Source organism: Protopterus annectens, chromosome 4.part1 (assembly GCF_019279795.1).
Source record: "Protopterus annectens isolate FY-2018-M chromosome 4.part1, PAN1.0, whole genome shotgun sequence".
Classification (NCBI taxonomy): Eukaryota; Metazoa; Chordata; order Ceratodontiformes; family Protopteridae; genus Protopterus; species Protopterus annectens.
Genome location: NC_056734.1, coordinates 189,174,115 through 189,190,009, shown reverse-complemented (window position 1 = coordinate 189,190,009; position 15,895 = coordinate 189,174,115). Strand labels below are relative to the sequence as shown.

The window sequence follows — 15,895 nt, the reverse complement described above, 5'->3', positions numbered from 1 at the left end:
TTACAGCCTGTAAAGCAAGCAGTGAATATTTTACTAGCTTCAGGCTGTTGGATTGGGGAGAGGTGTAGTCTGATTCTGTTGAGATCACTGAGAGCAGGAGTGCTGTAGGGGTATGTACTGGTTGGGAAGGGAGTCTGGTATTAGGGGAGGAGTAGTTTTCTGCTGCCACCCAGTGGTACAATTCTGGTGGAACAGGTAGAGTGAGGTGGATGTGGTCCCTGCGAGTGTGCACGCTATTGGGGATTGCTCTATCAGATGGAAAATAGAATTATTAATTTTACAGGTAGAACATAAATCTCTAGCTTACATCTGCTGAAGGTGAAGCTAGCTAAAGAGCTGTCTATTTGGTACACAACAACATCTTAGGTACTGGGTAGAAGGAGCTGGTTTTCGTTGGTATTTCTCGATGAATGGGGCTTCCAAATTGGTTCTAATGAGATGTGCTTAAGGTGAAGCTAGCTATAGAGTTGTCATTTTGGTACACAACAATGTCTTAGGTCCTGGGTAGAAGGAGCTGGTTTTGGTTGGTATTTCTTGACAAAAGGGGCTTGCAAATTGGTTCTAGCAAGCGGCGTGCACACTACACGTGGGGCCCTATGGAAAAAAAAAAACAGCCAGTCAGGTAGGGTGAGAAAGTTGGTTTTTTTTTTAAATGGTGCCGTGCTGGGAGACAAATATAAGTAAAGAATCAGGGGGTGGGGAGGCAGAGCTAGTGTGGTGATAGGGAGGGCAGTGTATATGTATGTATGAATGTATGTACTTAAACCTGAAGTACAGGAAGTTGGGTCGTTTGGTTTTTTGATATTGTTTCCAAGTTTTATCACTTTGTAGCATGGTGTGTTTGGTTTCCTTGGATAACCAATGGGAGGAATTGGCTTTGATTTGCTTGGTTCTTAGAGGAGCATGGCTGTTGAGTAGATTTAAGAACGTACCATTGAAGTAGGTAGCGACATTATTGAAGGACAGGCTTCCTAGGGAGGACCAGTCAGTAAGTGCTAGACAATCAGAAAAAGTTTGAGGGTTGAAATGGGAGAGATTGCGAGTGTGTATGTAGTGATGTTGCTGCTGGAGAGGGGAGGGGTGACAGTGAGCAAAGGCAGGAAGGTAATCGCTGAGAGGGTCCGGAAGAATAAAAGAGTTTCAGACAAGGTTGGTATGGGATGTGAGGATCCAGTCAATGATGATACCAGAGGACCCATCTTTATCTTTAAACAACTGATCAGGTAGGGTGAGAAAGTTTTTTTTTTTTTAAATGGTGCCGTGCTGGGAGACAAATATAAGTAAAGAATCAGGGGGTGGGGAGGCAGAGCTAGTGTGGTGATAGGGAGGGCAGTGTATATGTATGTATGAATGTATGTACTTAAACCTGAAGTACAGGAAGTTGGGTTGTCTGTTTTTTTGATATTGTTTCCAAGTTTTATCTCTTTGTAGCATGGTGTGTTTGGTTTACTTGCCCAGTATGGGTGCTATATTTCTGCAATGTAAATCTATGTGCTTGAGCTCTCTAATTAAAACATGTAGATAGAGAATAGCATTATGACGCAGTTAGCATACTGCCATAATGTTCTGTGTACGTTACTTGACCATTCTCTATTTACATAACTATGGTCTTCAAATGCTTTTTCTCCACTATGGTAGTACCATCTGAGTTATTCACAGAGATGCTGTTAATGATCTGAATGATAATAAAATTAATTTGTTTTAGGAATGTTCCTCATTTTGAGTATTAAAGTGTCCATGCTCCTCATTGTTAAACATTTAAAGAGACTGCAAATTCAGTGTTAAGAAGTGTTTTAATCTATATCTGTATGGTAAGTTATACTGAATCATATTAATTCGTCAAAATAGCTTTTTATAAGTAACACATTTAAACTTCTTGTGAGCTTCCAAGCTGAAAGTGTTAGTAAGTAGGTTTTCTACATTTTGCCCATTTGTTCCACATTATGATAGGTAGTATTCCACATTTTTGAGAAGGAAGGTTAAAAGCTATGTTTTAGATTACAAACATAATACTATCATCAGTGTTTGGTTTATTTTTTACTATTGTTTGTAATCAGCTTTGTTAAAATATATACTTTAGTAAGAAAAATTGTTACCCCTGTGGAAGTTGAAAGCTGAATTCATAGTCATGGTTTCCTGGACCAAGTCGAATAGCTCCATCTGCAGATTGATCACGGTCTGTAAAAATAATATGCTGTGTCATAATCCCTTTGTTTTACAATATTTATATAACACAGTTAAAAGAATTTATTCTAAAAATTATTAAGATATGCATCGCTATGAAACAAATGGCTTTAAAACAAGGTCAGAGTGTAAAGGTTTATTAACAGTTTGCTTTAGAGTAACAAGTTTACTTCATGTGAAAAATAGATAAGCAAGGTTTAATCTGTTAAAATGACTGTACAACACAAACTTCATGTTTTTGGAAAAATTCAAAACCAAAGGCTAGATTGAGAAGTATAACCAAATAACCCAAACTGAAGTGAAGTAATCAACTGAAAAAGAAGGCTGCTGACTCCAGAAGGGAAGCAAGATGTATGCACTCCAACAGTAAAAACACTTTATTCTTTAAAGTACAGTACAAGGTTTTTAAGCTTAAATTATGAACAATCAGCCTTTTGTCATAAAACAACAAGTAGGACTTCATCAGAAAATGTACCTTTCCCAAAGAAAGGACGTTTAGAGGGTAAAATCAGTCACATGACATAGTAAGCAATTAATTAGATGATTAAACAATTAAAAACACAACCATAAAATTGCTCATTAAAATATTCACTTCACAAAAATAAATAAAAGTCCATTTAAAAATGAATTAATTTTATACTACTGTCCTAAATTTGCATAACTGAATTAATTCATTATGTAATGTACTCATTGATATGCAAGTGTTATAATTTGTCTGCTCTTTGCTTCAATACCGGAGTTAGAGAAACAAAATCATTTAAACCCCAGGGATGGTTGGCATGAAGTTTATGACAGAAAATGGCCAACAAATGAAATCCATAAAGTTCTTTGTCCCAGGCTCCTTCAATAAGCTCATCACACCGAATGATGTTTGCCAACCTTTATTAAACTTCCATAAGCATAACTTTGTTAACAAATATATATTAGCTACAACTGAAACATACTATAGCTAATTTTAATCACAGCATAAACATCCATGTAATGTTAATCAGGACAGCATGACCTCGCTCATCCTGACCCAGTAAGCAGAGTCCATACCTCCACTCACTTACTTTACTTATGAAGCAGAGTACCACCACTCATTTCATTTGCCACTTATTGCATTAAACATCCACCCAATAAGCAGAGTCCTTCCTTCCACTCGCTTATTTATCAAACAGCCTCCTTTCCTTTCCCAACTCACTGAAATGAACATCCAACACCAGAGGGGGAACAGAAGAGGGCAAGCCTGTCCCTCTTCTCCACCCTACTTAGACTGATAAAATAACCACAATCCCCACTATTCCACCAAAAAGTGGAGAGAGGGCGGATAGCTAGTTTATGACAAAATGTGAGTTCCTACCCAGTTACAATTGCATAAAACCCCTTAAACCCCTCCCAACCCTTACCTCATTTCCACCCAATCATCCCTCATTCGCATTTAACCTTTTCATCCCCCTTGCCCTCTTAACTCACACTAATATATTTATCTAAGCCCGATCTGAAGATGTCCCTGGAAAAATTGGTTTGTTACCAAGCCTCATTTGTCCCAGTCCCTTTCAATAAACACATCCCACCGAATGATGTTTGATGACCTTTATTAAACTTCCATAAACATAACTTTTTTAACCAATAATTGTTAATTACAACTGAAACATAGTATGGCTGATTTAATCACAGCATAAACATCCATTTAACGATAATTAGGACAGCATGAACTCACTCATCCTGACCCAGTAAGCAGTGTCCATACCTTATGAAGTGTCCATACCTTTACTTATGAAACAGTTTTCCACCACTCACTTCATTTACCATTTATTGAATTAAACATCCAACCAATAAGCAGTATCCTTACCTCTGCTTGCTTATTCATCAAATAGCCTCCTTTCCTTTCCCATCTCATTGAAATGAACATCCAACACCAGAGGGGGAACAGAAAAGGGCAAGCCTGTCCCTTTTCTCCACCCACCTGACCAGGCTGTTCTCCCTCCTTCCTAACAAAATTTCCAACAACTAAACAACCCATAAACAGGGGGTTTAGCCAAACATCAGTTGGTATATAGCATCCTTTCTAAACCAAACTGGATCCCTGTCTTCAAGCCCAAAAGCCCTGTCATATAAGTACTGGAAGCTGCCAATTGAATAAACGGTGAAAATAATCCAATGATCCCTCTCCAGTAGTAAAATAATAACCATAACTTTCATAACTTCTGTATATTAACTAAATTCCCACTTATTCCAACTACCAGTATTAATATCATAATAAGTCCCAGGACATTACCTGCCAAAGATAAGACCCAAACATTAAATCCAATGCCACGCAAAACCACACAAAGGCAACTACTACCATCATGCCTAACTGCAGACCTATTTTTCCCCCAGTGTATATAATAATAATCCAAAATGAGATTTCCTTTCCAAAATCAATTTAAGAGCAATCTTGTCATCACCACAACTATCTAGTATAAGCAGACAAACATAGTGGCCATCTTAGCATTTGTTAACCAAACCACCTTCTAAATTACTAAAATGCATCCATAACATAAAAGCCACATAAACTATAACCCCATGAACCTCCATTTCCCAACACCAACCCCTGCCACAAAACCTATCTTGACAATGGCCAAAGTCTGTCAGTCTTCACTCTATAAGCCTACCTCAACCCTTCAAACCAATTAATCACAGACCAAAATTTAGTAAGTTCACTTATCTTTGTCACCTTGTCCATTGTGTAACTAAATCCTCCTTAACCAATTGAATTACCTTACCTTGCTCCCACGCCTGACAAATAACTAAATCTTTCCCACCAAACACCTTCCCACAGACAGCTGTAACACACATTTAAGCAATCTAACAATGCCCTACCATATGCTGTACTTATAAAAGGTGCCTCAAACTCCTGCAGCAAGGCTTTAACCTTAACGTAACCTGACATACCTCATCAAACATGAACACCACAACCCATACCACTGAAATATTAAACAATGGAAAGTGAACTCAAATCCCCAACAACTCCCACTAAACCTACTCAAAATTAAATTAAAACTCCAAATATTCACCATCTCCAATTGTCCCTCCGTCCAAGCTACAAGCAACCCACCCAAATTATGCCCCCGAACCCAACACCTCCCATAACATTTGTAAACAAATGCAAATCCCCATGACCAACCCTATCCCACTTCCCCAAGAAACATCCCAGTGAATTTCACTGAAGGCAACACAATGGTAGAATGCACAAGTATATTAACCCCTGCTCAAAGCAACATGATTAAACTGGCTGACATGCAACTTCAGTAACCCAAGAAGCTGAAGAACATGATTAATCCATTGCTCAGCCTTGGCTTTCCCTCAAGTCTTTTCTTTCCATTTATTACCTTTGTCCTTTTAAGGAATTAAACATGTCCTACATCTACAAGGAATCCCAAACAATGCCTTCCATAAGCCTTTTAACATCTCCTTAGCCAACAAAATATGCAGTTACTCAAATGTCCCCCAAAGCACCCACATACCCACAATGCTCCGTCAAACCCTATCAACTTGTAATAGTTATACATATACCAAAAACATTTTACCAGCACAAAGCAGAAGTCAAATGGTACTCTTGTTAGTCATTCTAAAAACCTTAGCCTGATATGTGACATTAATAAACCTGATTGAGGGACACATCTGTCTCTCAGAAAATACCATGTTTGGAACAAACTCCCACTTCGTATCAAACAAAGCACCTCCTTAGCCCTCTACAAAACAACTGGATGGGTAATGGGAAATTCACCCCAGGAGTTCCACCCATGTCTTTCTTGAAGGAGGATAGGAGCAGTACGGTGAAATAAGAAATTAATTTGGCTAGCTTGCAAGGGCCCTAGAACCATTCACCTCAGAATTTCCTATGATTGCTGTGACTCCACCCCACCTGTGGAAAGCTCAGACCCATAAACAGTCCCCAGTCCTGCATTACCACACCCCAAAATATCTCCATCTCAACTTTCCCCTACACTACCTCAAACTGCTTCAACTCTGATGTGCTTTAATGACCACTGAATACGGATTACCTGCGACCTCACTGTGCCTCACTCAAGCAATTAAACATCCACACAAGCAGAATCCATTACCTTTCAATGCCACTTCCATCAGGGCACTGACCATTGCTCACTCAGTGCTCCCCTATCTGTGACCTTATTGTGTACCACCCAAGTGACTGGGATATCCACTAAACAGTCTCCATAACCTTTCAAATTCCCTTCCTTCAGGTCGCCAACCAATGCACACTCAAATTCCATAACTCCGCGATCTGCAAAAGAGGCAACACTGTAAAGCAGAGATTTTAGCTTATCTATATAGATAACCCCCCAAGAAGGTCAAACAATAGAACAGGAAGCTCCTGAAAAGCAAGTAATGAAACAGTGGGCTGAAGATGTATTGAAAAGACTGAATGTGTGCATAAAGGATTTACAGCTGAAACTGTAATTTGACATGTTAATACTCAGGACTATTATTTAATGTTCTGTACCACATATTAGTTTTTCTTTTTTTTTTTTCAGTGAGTGTGTGCTATCATTTCTTTTTGGCAAATAAAGTGGCAAATGGATAGATGATATTGCATCCTTGAATATTGTATAGTACTAGAGCATGAAATGAAATGGACTCCATATGAGCTGCAGCATATGTATGCAGTATTTGAAGTATATGAATACAACTAATTTACTTGTATTTGGTTTCTGGGGTAGAACACTGATCTCCATAGACATTTTTTCTTTTTTAGACACAGCCCAGGAGCATAAGATTAACAAACAGGGCAATGACGATAAGTTTGATAATGTCGATATTCTACATCCCATTTTTCTCAAGTTGGGTGTTGAACTACTTTCTTAATTTATATACTTTAGTTTGCACATAAGTAGTTTGTACTACATGGATATTAAATAAGCATATGAAAACGTTTGGTGGTGTGAGTAAATGATTTGTTCTTCTGACTGAGTTTATATGCCATGGCATTTATAGGACGTATCAAGTAGATGAAAGTTTGACTAATGCACTGACAGTGACGTTTATATTTTGCAGAATATGGCAATTTTTTTTAAATTATGATAGAAAAATATTATTTGTTATACCATTTTATGGTTGGCTGAATCTCGTCTTTTTAGCTGAAAATATTTCAGAGACCATAATTTCACAACAAAGTATTATATATAGTTAAGTAGCAGTATTTTCATTTGAGCTTTTGAGCTCATAAAATGTTGGCAGGAGCCTCTTTTCATATTTGATATCCAATGTGTTTTCTCCTGTCATAGATTGAATTCCAAGACATCTTTTTCTCAACAAAAGTTGCTCCTCTGAACTTTCAGATAAAACTACCTTGTCTGCAATTCTGAAACCAAGCTTCTCGGGTAAGATGAAAATGTGAGCAGGTCTTCCTGGGCAATCCCAGACTATGTCAAATTCTCAAGTATTCTATGCAGTCATTGTCGCAGTCACTGGGACAAGCACAAATTGTCCTGGTCCCCTTTATTGGAAGTATTTGGATAAAAGGCATCATCAGTCTTTCAGCTGAAAATTTGGCAGTTGAGCTAAACTGTCATAACTCTCCCCCATGGCCATTAAGGCCGAACCACGCATTAAAGATTGACAGGAATTATTCCTAGGTGACTTGCAATCCACAAACACATGCATTCTCTCAACCCTCCCCCAACAAACAACAGCCATGGCAAAACTCCACTCTCATTGAAACACTACCACCAGGCAAGAAAGAAAATATAAACTCGGCCAAACAAAAAGAGGGACAATGGCCCTAACAGGGACAACTGAAACACTGCCCCAACAAACCCAGAAAACCACCAGCTGCACCAGCATGAGTCCTCTAACTGGGATGACCAAAAAGTAACTGCCTGTCACCGCCATCTCCATGATCCCACACAATCCAAAGCTAACCAGCCAAAACACCTGCATGGCCAAATATGCACCACCTACAAATCCCACAAAGAACAGACTAAAGCATGAGGCTGTCCCAACCAAATTACAACGACTCCACATGTGCCAATAAAAACAACCAAAACACTAGCAACAAACCCCTCTCCGGGACTGACAAACCCATGTCTGAATGCAAAAAACCCATACAAAATGTGCCACTGCTCACATCCATTTTGGGTTTGATTACAACACCGCCATCTGTATCATGCCAAAAGCTGACCATGTGCCAAGGGTCTCAACCTCTGAGAGCAAGAAATCTGTACAAAGCCATATACAATGGGGTGACCAAAGCCAACATGTTAAAACTTGCTTTTACAAACTTATAAAGTAGATAGAAGAGCAGGTTTTGTACAAACCTGAATTTTGAGAGGGCAAAGTCTGGAACTGAAATGACTGTCATTATTTTCCAGCTGCCACTCTCAATGGATTTCCCAATGATCTGCCGACCCCCCCCCCATCATTAGTGCAACACTGCACATGTGCAGAGGCAACAATGCTTTACCTCTCTGTGGGCCAACGAAAAGCCATTCACAGCTGTATAAATTACATCAGCAAATGACTGCCTTGGTCCTCCACCACCACCAATTCCCAAACTCAACCAGAACTGATATAGGGCTGTGAATATTTGTATCAGCAAACAACTGCCTTAAATGATAACAGAGCCCTTCACCAACAAAACGACCTAAACCGCCCACCAACTATAATGTCCACTCCCAGTGGCATACAAGTCTGTCACTGAATCTACAGCCTCACAAAGTACATACAATCCTCAGTTTAATTCAACTATTGGTATGTTTTACAAGGTCTGTGAGGCTGATTGTTATAATTATTTTGATAGTGGTGAACATAGACGTAAGAAAAGGATATTTTAAAATCTTACTGAACCTGAGAGATTAGCTTTGAACACATTAGAGAATGATATTAGTATAGTCATTAGACTAGAGGACAAAGGAGGACAGATTGTTCTTATGGATAGTGTATTTTATTATGATTCTATTTCCACAATGCTAAGTGATAATGATGTTTATCACGAGATTAATTTGTCTGATATTCATGAGATTACTACGAATGTGATTAATACTTTGATGCAATTTGTAACGTGGAATTATTACTAAAGAGTAATTTAGTTATTTTGTAGTGGAGAAACTGCCAACTTTGCAGGGACTCCCTAAAGCTCATAAAGATCCACAGAAACCCCCCTTTTAGGCCAATAGTGGCCGGCAGTGGATGGCTTACTGAGCAACTTAGTATATATGTTGAGAAACAACTGAGACCAGTGCTAGAACACCATTCTTGCATTCTACGTGACACTAAACAGATGCTACAAGAGCTTTATAAGTTTCTGAATGATTTAAATGATGTAATGAAAGTTTGTTTAATGGCTACTTATGATGTGATTTCACTGTTTACAGTGATCCTTAACACTATAGGGATACCTATAGTTAGGAATTTCCTAACACGATGCAGTTCATATGCTGGCAATCATATTAATTTGTTATGCGATTTACTTGATATTATTTTGTATAACAATGTGTTTCTATTTAACGGGAGATATTATCGCCAGTTGTTGGGCATAGCTATGGGCACTCCTTGTGCCAACAGCTGTGCCAACATGGTGATGGCGGAATGGGAGACACATAATTTGATTCTACATCCTCTAGCACAGCAACATTTGATGTTATACGGAAGGTTTGTTGATGATCTTTGTATATTTTGGAGAGGAAGCCGACTTGAATTATTAGCATTTGTTGACCACATGAATCGTAGCTGTGACTTCTTAGAATTTACTGGTGAATATACTTCTAATGAAATCCATTTTTTGGATATTTTGATCAATACTGATGAAGAGGGGTGCCTACATACAGATATGTGAAAGGTTATTATCGTCCATCTTATTTGCATAGGACTAGTATGCACCCCACACACATTTTTACCAATATAGTAAAGGAGCAAGTTATGTGCTGCTCTTGGTTAACTGATAGAGATAGTCATTTACATAATGAGATTGACAATATTATTTCTGACTTTATAAATAGGGAATCTTGATTAAACGCAATCGGAGAAGTCGAGGATTAATCCAAGCGCAAATAGCAGAAGGTGAGACTAGTTTATCTGATGAATATGCTAATCCATCGTTTATTGTGGCTATGAAAGAGATTAATAATGCAGTTTCTAAAATTGAGTGTGATGTCATCGCAAGAAAAAAGAAAAAACTAAATAGGGATATTACTGATTTTAAAAAGAATTCAGTATATTCCTGGCAGCGTAAACATAAGAATGGTACATCCCGTAAAAGAGTGTCAGAAGGTAGTTCACGTAGTGGGCGTGACTCTTCTGTTTCGTCGTCTGATACAGCTACCAGTAGTAAAAAAAGCGTCTCTTTTGAGAGAGTTGACCTGATGGATGATACTGGCGTGTCGACTGAGTTGGAAGAACAAGGTAGATGGAATTTTCGTCAGGGATCAAAACGCAAATCACGTCCCAAAGGTCGTAACAGAAGGTACTGATTCTTTTTCTAATGTTGACTCTGGGACTGCCTCTTGTTGTATTGAGCGCCATAATTTTCGTAATGGCGTTTTGTCAGAAACTGTTCTGAACAGTATGAACATAATCAACCTCAGTGATTTTGTCGTAACACCTGACATGCAAATGGTGTTAAATAGGGGAAGTAAATTCGTGCCGATTAAAGTACCTGCTCTTCCTGACATCCTTTTAGACATAAAGCACTTTTGTAGGAAACTATATTTAAAAGTTTTCTTTGCAAAAGACTCTGATGCTAACAATAGACCTTTGGTAAATGTTGGAAGTAATGAAAATGCTTGTGTTAACTTGGATGTTGATTTGAACAACACCTTTTGTTCTTTTGATTCTGATGAGTTTTCTATTCTGTTTTATCCTTTATTGGATCTCTCCACTCATGAATTTGAAGCTGAAAGGCTGACAACTAATGATATTCAGGTTGGTAGTGGCTTAGTCTCTAATATTAGTGAGGGTAATGTGATTGATAATACAGAGCGTTTTTTTACCGGTTACGGTAAATTCACATTGCCTCAACTACCCAATCGTAGTTCTTTTTGTCCACCAAAAAACTCTGCGGTTCTTAGGACATTTGAAAATGTTTTATGTAAGAAGGCTGAAACTGAATATGCTATATTTTTAAAGCAACGCATCACTTTCAATCTTAATAAATCTGAATGGTGTGCTCTTAAATTATGAAGGAAGCTTCCAAAAAATATGCCTTTTGTACTGCTGATAAGGGTGGCAAGTGGGTAGTTATGGAAAGGTGTCATTACTTGAAAATGAATTATGATCTGCTATGTAATGATCATGTCTATGTTGAACTACCCAAGAATCCCATCAATGAATATAATTCCGCACTTTTGGAAGTTCTTGAGAGAGGTGAAAGGTTAGGTTTCCTAAGTAGGAAAGATGTTAAAAGTCTGTTTGTTGTTAATCCTAAGGATCCTACCTTTTACACATTGCCTAAAATACATAAAAATCTTCAAGACCACCCTGGCCGTCCTATTGTGTCCTGTTGTGGGGGGTTTTTGGAGTATGTAGGCATATTTTTAGATAGTATATTAAAAAAATAACTAAAATATGTAGCCTCTCATATCAGTAACACCAATCAGTATTGTGATTTGATAAAAAATTTCAAATGGGACTCTAGCTATTATTGGGCTACAGTTGACGTGAAGGTCTTATATACCAACATTAGTGCAAAGTTTGGTTTGGAAGCAATTATTAAAACTTTGGGAGAGGGTCCGCGTACTTCATTTATTATTTCTCTTCTAGAGTTTGCACTCACTCACAACTATTTTTTATTTGACAACAAAGTATTTCTTCAGAAAGATGGGACTGCGATGGGGGCTAATTTTGCCCCCACTTATGCCATTCTATTCATGTCATATTTTGAAACCAATTTTTTATATATGTTGGAATTTTTTCAGAAAAGTGTTGTTTCTTATCATAGATACATCGACGATTTAATTTTTATCTGTAAGGGAGATATTTCAGAATTTGAGAAATTTATGGCTAGTCTTCATCAAAATAAATTTGGATTAGAATTTACATATATAGTGAATCAACAAGAAATCCAATTTTTGGACATTTTGTTGTATGTAGATCAACAAGGACTAGTTCAATTTAGATCTTTTAGGAAAGAGGTAGCTTCTAATAATTTTTTACATGCAACTAGTGCACATCTTATACATTTGATTGAGGCACTTCCTTACGGTGAATTCAAACGTATACAGGAACACACTTCTGAGAATAGTTTTTTGGAATCAGAATTTGCAAGTGTTTTCAAGAGATTGATTAATAGGGGTTATTCTGAAAGTTTGATCAGGAAGAGTTGTGTTAGATTATTAAATCCTAATCTTAAGGAGAACCAAGTAACAAAGGTTTCTTGTAAAAATTTTGGTCATAATATGTTATGTACCAATTATGATAGGTTATTTTTTGTTACGAAATATTCTCCTTTTTCTGGTGTTTTAAGAAACATTGTAGATTTCTTATGGCCTATTGTTCATAAAAATGAGGACATAGGTCATTTATTTCCTGATCATGTTTCTTTTTCATATGGCAGGTATGCCAACCTAAAAGAAATTCTAAAACCTAAACACTTAATTTCTGATGGTTCCAGTCTTGATTCTAGTTTTCATTATGGCATGTCAAAATGTGGAAAATGTAAAGTTTGTGCCAGAGTGAGGAACCTATCTGGTTGCATTATTAATGGGGTAAAATACATTGCTGAAAACAACTTTAATTGCAGATCCTGTGGTGTAGTGTATATCATTGGTTGTGGATGTGTTTCACCTAAATATTATATAGGTCAAACTAAACGTCAATTGAAAATACGCATTTTAGAACATATTGGTGATGTCCGCAATGCCAGGATTGATAGCCCCATTTTTGAACATTTTCATGCAGCACATAATGGTCTGATGGATTCGTTATTCTTTTGTGCTTTAGCCAAACCAAATTTGCATCATGGTGGTAACTTTTTGCAGAGTTTATTAAATCTAGAAAGTAGATTCATTTTAAAGTTTGGTACTCTCAAGCCTAGAGGTTTGAATTTGGAAATAAATTTAAACATTTAGTAATAATAGTTATTTATTATTATATTACTGTTTGAAGTGAATAGTTTGCATTCATATTTCTCATATATCATATATATGTATTGTACCCTTAATTCTTTGGAGCTGATTTACTGTTTTTAATTGATTTATTGATTGATTGATGGGTTGCACTAGTATATAAGATGCACCTGGTGTTTTCATGATTATTCCTTTGAAGGCGTTTGTGCCGAGGTACCGGAATAAAAATTTGCTGTATCCTGTTCCTGTGGTTTGTCTTTGCTTCGTTTGCTGCTCGCTGTTCGTTGGTTTTATAAATAGGGGGTATGATGAGCTAGAAGTCAGTAGAATAACCCATGAAGTCAAAATGATGAGAAATAGCAGGGCTAAACCATATTTTTCTGAAGTTTTTAGATCCACATATGCCCCAGATAGGACAGTGAATAAGATACCTTTTGTTTTCTCTTTCACTAGGGATAATATGATGATAAGGAGTATTCTGCAGCGTAATTGGAAAATATTACGTACTGATGAACAAATTCGTCAAGTAATGGGGGAGAGACCTCATATTACTTTTAAAAATACTAGGAATTTGAAACGGAGGTTGTGTTACCCCAAGGGTACTAGACATGAAGCGAAGTCTGCTATGGGGGCTGGAACAATTAGATGTGGCGGCTATAATTTTTGTACTTTTATACAAGAAGGCACTGAGTTTAGGCAACCTGATACTAGTAGAGTGTACATATTTGATGCTAATGCTGATTGTAACAGTAAGAACCTTGTATACTTGGCTCAAATCATCGTTTGTTCTTCATTCTATATTGGAAAGACCAACAGACGTCTTTATGAATGTATCAGGGGCCATACTTAACTGTTATAGGTGGAGATGTACATATAGTGCATTAGCTAAGCATACTAAAGAAAATGGGGATAACCATCAGTTTAGATTTAGGGTGTTAGAACTTGTGTATGAAGATGAGAGATTGGGAGATGCTTCTAATAAAACTGAAGCCAGGGAACTTACTTGGATTGTTAGGTTAAGAGCTCATTTAGGTAGAGGCTTAATGACCATATAGCTATTACAGTTAGATTGAAAGGTAGGAGACTTAGGAAATAAACATAGATTTGTTAAGTATTTTATTATGTTTTATATTTTGTATGATATATTTTGTATGATGTAGTTTAATATATATTTTAATATATTTTTCTATGACACTTTAGCTTTAAAAGTGCTGCATATGATTGATTGGTTTATTTGAATCTTAATAGGTATAAAAGCATATGACCTCATTGTATGAACTAGGTCTGATGAAGCAATTTTTATTTGTGAAAGCGCTCACCATTTGTACATTAAAGCCTTTATCTTTTGGATTGTTTTCTGCTTCTGGATTCCTGCTTCTCGACTTGCCTCAGAGTTTAAGCCTCACAAAGTTGATGACCATGGTACTGCTTCTCCTCTGCTGCCCCCCCCCTTTTTTTTTGTTATACTGCATTGAGCCTATCATCTACATGTAGACTACCTAGCATTATTAGCCCATCACCTCCCTATAACCACAACACATTTCCAATAGACCAGCACACAAGAAACATACATGAAAAAAATAAATAAAATAAATATATATATATATATATATATATATATATATATATATATATATATATATAAACATACACACATTCTACCCACCTGTCTCCTACAATCAACCACCAATCAATAATCTGAGGACTACCTGTTCTCCAGGAATACCTTAGGGCTTCTCAGATGTAATTCTTGCCTTAGCAAGTTCACATCAAAATGTGATTCCCTACCAGTGATACTTGTATAAACCCCTTAAGCCCCTCTGTACCCTTACTTTATTTCCTCCCAATCATCCCTCATTCCCATTTAACCCTTTCACCCCCCTACCCTCTTAACTCCCACTAATATATTTATCTAACCTCCCTCTGAAGATGTCCCTGGACAAATTGGTTTGTTACCAAACCTTATTTATTCACAGCACTTTTATCTTACACCTAAGATTTCATCAGATTGAAGTCATTCAACATAAACGTGTGTGTGTGTGTGTGTGTGTGTGTGTGTGTGTGTGTGTGTGTGTGTGTGTGTGTGTGTGTGTGTGTGTGTGTGTGTGTGTGTGTGTGTGTGTGTGTGTGTGTGTCTGTATATATATATATATATATATATATATATATATATATATATATATATGTAATATATATATATATATATATATATATATATATATATATATATATATATATGTATACACACACACACACACACACACACACACACACACACACACACACACACACACTCACACTCATATCCCATAACTTAATTAATCATTAATTAATGATTGAGTCATTTATGTTTAAAAAAAACTTTAAAATTTTCTTTGTCATTGAGTCCAGGTGGATAACAAATATCCAGTTTTATTTGAACAAATACTCTTTCCAGTCAGGTTTGTCCTTGGCATCAAATCTATTATCATAATTAAATACTTGATCTTAAATAATACATTTAAAAGCAACTTTGCATACTTTTTACTATAATGTTTACCTGAAGCATTATTTTTGTCACCTGTAGAAATAGCATAATTGTGTTTGTAAATCCTATGATGCAATTCCCTAGTGGTATACCCTACATAGAAAGCAGAGCAAGACACACCTAAGTAAACAACAAATTTGAA

At 36.9% G+C, this 15,895-nt stretch overlaps 1 protein-coding gene across 1 annotated transcript in view; it reads right to left on the bottom strand.

The window, feature by feature from the left end:
• Window positions 1-2,092: 2,092 nt before the first annotated feature.
• Window positions 2,093-15,895, bottom strand: part of LOC122801194 (arrestin domain-containing protein 3-like) — a 128,458-nt gene continuing 114,655 nt past the window's right edge. The window contains exon 2 of the mRNA XM_044070753.1: window positions 2,093-2,178. Coding sequence (XP_043926688.1) covers window positions 2,093-2,178 — 86 coding nt within the window. The remainder of the gene's footprint in view (window positions 2,179-15,895) is intronic.